Below are 4,099 nucleotides of genomic sequence, written 5' to 3' on the forward strand. Positions count from 1 at the left end.
AGTCTTACTGGCTTGTTGCTAACGTGTGTGAGAGTCTTACTGGCTTGTTGCTAACACGTGTGTGAGAGTCTTGCTGGCTTGTTGCTAAGGCGTGTGTGGGAGTCTTGCTGGCTTGTTGCTAAGGCGTGTGTGAGAGTCTTGCTGGCTTGTTGCTAAGGCGTGTGTGAGAGTCTTGCTGGCTTGTTGCTAACACGTGTGTGAGAGTCTTGCTGGCTTGTTGCTAAGGCGTGTGTGCGTGCGATCCCCGTACTTGAGCTGGTGGTCCTTGGTGCTGCGGGTCTTGGTGAGGAAGCGCTCGGCCAGCTTCTCCAGGTTGCGGCTGTAGTCCATCTCGATCTCGGCCTTCTTCCGGAAGAAGTCCTGCAGGTCCTGCAGCACCTGCACCCTCAGCTCACACTGCTGGTCCAGACAGCGCAGCTGCTCCACCAGCTGGGCGCGGATCTCTGTGGGGGGTGGGGGGGGGGGGGAGAGGTTGAGTCTCTAGTGTAAAGGCCCGTTTTGGACAAATGCAGTGTGCTGTACAGAGAGCTTGTAAGGTTGCATTGCCTGTCGTCACACACAAACTAACCAGTCTCAAGACTAAACGGTCTAAACTACTTCCATGTTGCCCGGGGAGGGCACAGGACACAAGAGGAAAACGTCTCTCTTATCTGAAATCTTACGAGATTTCAGATACGAATCTTACAAGATACGAGGGGGAACAAACAAAGATGTGTCTGTGTCCTACCTCCGAAGATAAAGCAGATCATGGATCAGCTGGGAGACCTGGGACTGTGTGTGTGTTCATTCTCCTCAGCTCAGCATCATACCCCCACATCTCCAGAGACAGTAGTTTATCCTGAGTTATCACTTTTCATTTTCGTCCTCTCACTCTCCTCCCCCTCCCCCTCCCCCTCAGAGCACTCAAGCTTGGCCTCAAATTAATTGACTTCAATCACGGCAGACAGTCAGTAGCCATATTGAATCACTGTGTTTTTTTACCTCAGGAGAATACTTCTCCATACACCACACAGCTATGGACACACACGCACAGTCAGTCAGAGGGAAAATGATAAGCTGATCAGTGTTGACAGCTGACAGCCTAATGCTACGCTGTCATAGCTGCCCAGCACTGCCAGGAGGAATACACATGCAGCCTCTGGGAGAACGCCCCTGAAGCCCAACACACAAAGCAAACATCCTCACCATGAGTACATTACCTCACTATCCTGTAAGTGCCCACCCTCCTACCTTTACATGTCCTGCTATACACAAAGCAGATAGCCTTAGCCTCCATTTCGTGTCCAATCCAGCGCTGTGTGCGTCCGTCTCTGTGTGTGTGTGTGTGTGTGTGTGGACTCTGCCTTTGTGCCGTCAAGCTGATGGGGCAGTTTCACTAGGCCACAATGAGAAGTGGGATTTCCAACTATCTTTCTGCTTGCAACACACCCCACGTTCTCTCCCTCTCTCACCCAGCCTCTCACAGTCACACTCACACACACACACCGACACACAGACAGCACACACCTAAACAAAAACAGGTGAAGTACCTCACTGCTGGCCATAACAGTGCCAGTCTTCCAGTCACCTTGGCATGATTAAAGGCTAGAACAGGATAGCTTCACTCACAGAATGACATCATTGACATCATGACTGCAGGAAGTGTGTTTGTGCGTGTGTGTGTGTACATGGGTCTTAATGACTTTAGACTGTAGGCTTTAGCAACATGTGTTCCTGTTGTCTTATGCCGTGAGAGATTGTGTGTGTGTGTGTGTGTATAATTTGCAGCCCGCTCACTGTCACCTCAAAGGATGAGAAATGAGTCAGAGTCATGCCTTTCAACACACTCCAGACACTCAGGCCTGCAATTACCAAGACACCACACACACACACACACACTGTCCCAAACACGTACACATTTGATTCAACACAAACCAGTTTTTATTGCAATAAAGTTGTTGTGACATGCACAACTTATTTCTGTTTTACCCTGAAACCTTAGAATAGAATAGAGAACTAAGAGGGAGGGAGGGAGGGAGGGACTGTCATGAGCCCCCAATAAGCAGTAGAGTGTGAAGGAGAAAGAGGAGAGGTGTGAGTGAGTGAGTGAGTCAGAGACAGAGAGAGAGACAAAGAGAAAGACAGACAGACAGAGAGACAGGAGAAAGAGGGGAGGGGGGATTTAAAATGCTGGGGAAACGGGGGTAAAATGTGTAATGGGGGGGCCCTGCCCTGATGCAGAAGGGTAATGACAGCCTCCGCCCAACAAACCAAACCCCCAGTCCTCCACCATCACTAGGGGTGTTCTCTAGTCTGATCCAGCCTTCTCGCACACACACGGATGGAACAAGTGATAATATTAGCGGGCCCAGAGAGGGTGGTGTCCACAGCTAGCTGGGCAGGCTCACTCACAGTTTCCAGACAAGAGCAAGACAGTAAAAATACTCTCTGGCCCCTTCGGCCTTTCAAACTCTCCTCCTGACCACACACAGCCTCTATCTTTATGTCCACACACACACACACTCATCAACACAGCAGACACACACACACACTCATCAGCACAGCACACACACACACTCATCAGCACAGCAGACACACACACACTCATCAGCACAGCAGACACACACACACACTCATCAACACAGCAGACACACACACACTCATCAGCACAGCACACACACACACTCATCAGCACAGCAGACACACGCACACACTCATCAGCACAGCAGACACACAAACAGCAGAATCAGAGACAGACAAACGGCTGTTTCCCAGCACCCCCTTCCCTCCTCCTACAGCCACATCTATTATTGATGTCATCAAAATGGGAGGAGGGGGGCTATAGAGAAGGCCCTCCATCTGGTAGAACAGTGCAGTTGACCCACATCAACCTGCTCTACAGTCCAGCCCAGTGGTCATGGGTCATGGGGTAAAAAATACACCTGAAAACACCTAAGGCAGAAGACAGACACACACACACACACACAGGCAGATAAACCCCTGCCCGGCCAAGCTGTCACCCTCAGTGCTTCCACGACAGCGACCCAGTCGGATGCTGGAAGCCCAACCCCAGATCTGTCCTCTTTCATTATGGGATGTTGGGGAGCTAGTGGGCTAAGGGCCAGCACTGGGAAAGATGGGTTGGAGCACACACACACACATCAGCACACACACATGAGACAATCTCAGAAAATTTAAGTGACAAGACTTGAATAACTTAATGACAAATAAATCCCACATGGACCAGCCACAGCTGAAACAGCAGACAGACAGACAGGCAGACAGGCAGACAGCAGACAGCAGACAGAAAAAGAGAGCACACATGTGGGCACACACTTATTTTGATGTGAGTCACTGTGCAGTATTGAGGGTGGGTCGACATTATGCAGGAAGAGATCCGTGGGCACAACATGAAATTCAGAAAGCGCGCACACACACACACACGCGCGCAAGCGCACACGCACACACACACACACACACACTTGTGACAGCTCAGACGGAGCGTTCAAGTTAGATCAGGGTCTAGTAAATAGTAGTTCCATAGTGACCTTGTGCAAACAAGGTGTCAAAAAAATGTGTGTATTTGTGTGTGCCTGCATTTGGGAGAGAGTGTGTGTTGGCTGTGCTGTGAGGCCCAGGCTGTGATGCTGCTGGGGCTGATACTGCAGCGCAGAGAGAGGAGGGGGCTCGGCTGGGGATGTGTTGTACCACTGAGCTCATACTATTGTCCTCAGAAGAATGAAAGAGGGAGTGAGAGAAAAGAGGGAGAGAGAGAAAGAGGGTAGTGAGAGAAAGAGGGAGTGAGAGAAGAGGGAGTGAGAGAAAGAGGGAGAGAGAGAAAGAGGGAGTGAGAGAAAGAGGGAGAGAGAGGAAAGAGGGAGTGAGAGAAAGAGGGAGAGAGAGAAAGAGGGAGTGAGAGAAAGAGGGAGTGAGAGAAAGAGGGGGAGAGAGAACAGTAAAGGGCAGGGGGGGGAGAGATCTCGGGCACCCCTACGTCACTCTCAAAATAATATCTCCATTCATCCCCACACATAGGAAGAGAAGACAGAGAGACAGGAAGTGACCAGACCTGGGTGGGGAGGGGGGGGGGTGGCATACCAAAACAACTACAGAAGCTGGA

The 4,099-nt window shown here is 50.7% G+C and overlaps 1 protein-coding gene across 2 annotated transcripts in view; it reads right to left on the reverse strand.

The window, feature by feature from the left end:
- Positions 1–1,334, reverse strand: part of srgap2 (SLIT-ROBO Rho GTPase activating protein 2) — a 22,652-nt gene extending 21,318 nt beyond the window's left edge. Inside the window, exons 1-2 of one of the 2 annotated variants that reach the window (XM_062468349.1) lie at positions 1,231–1,334; positions 251–443 (exon numbers count right to left, since the gene is read on the reverse strand). In XM_062468349.1, the coding sequence (XP_062324333.1) occupies positions 251–443; positions 1,231–1,276 (239 nt within the window). In that variant the 5' untranslated portion in view covers positions 1,277–1,334. The remainder of the gene's footprint in view (positions 1–250; positions 444–1,230) is intronic. The other variant, XM_062468343.1, reaches the window with a different exon arrangement.
- Between the last annotated feature and the right edge of the window lie 2,765 nt (positions 1,335–4,099).

The sequence above is a fragment of the Osmerus eperlanus genome, chromosome 1 (genome assembly GCF_963692335.1).
Source record: "Osmerus eperlanus chromosome 1, fOsmEpe2.1, whole genome shotgun sequence".
Lineage (NCBI taxonomy): Eukaryota > Metazoa > Chordata > Actinopteri > Osmeriformes > Osmeridae > Osmerus > Osmerus eperlanus.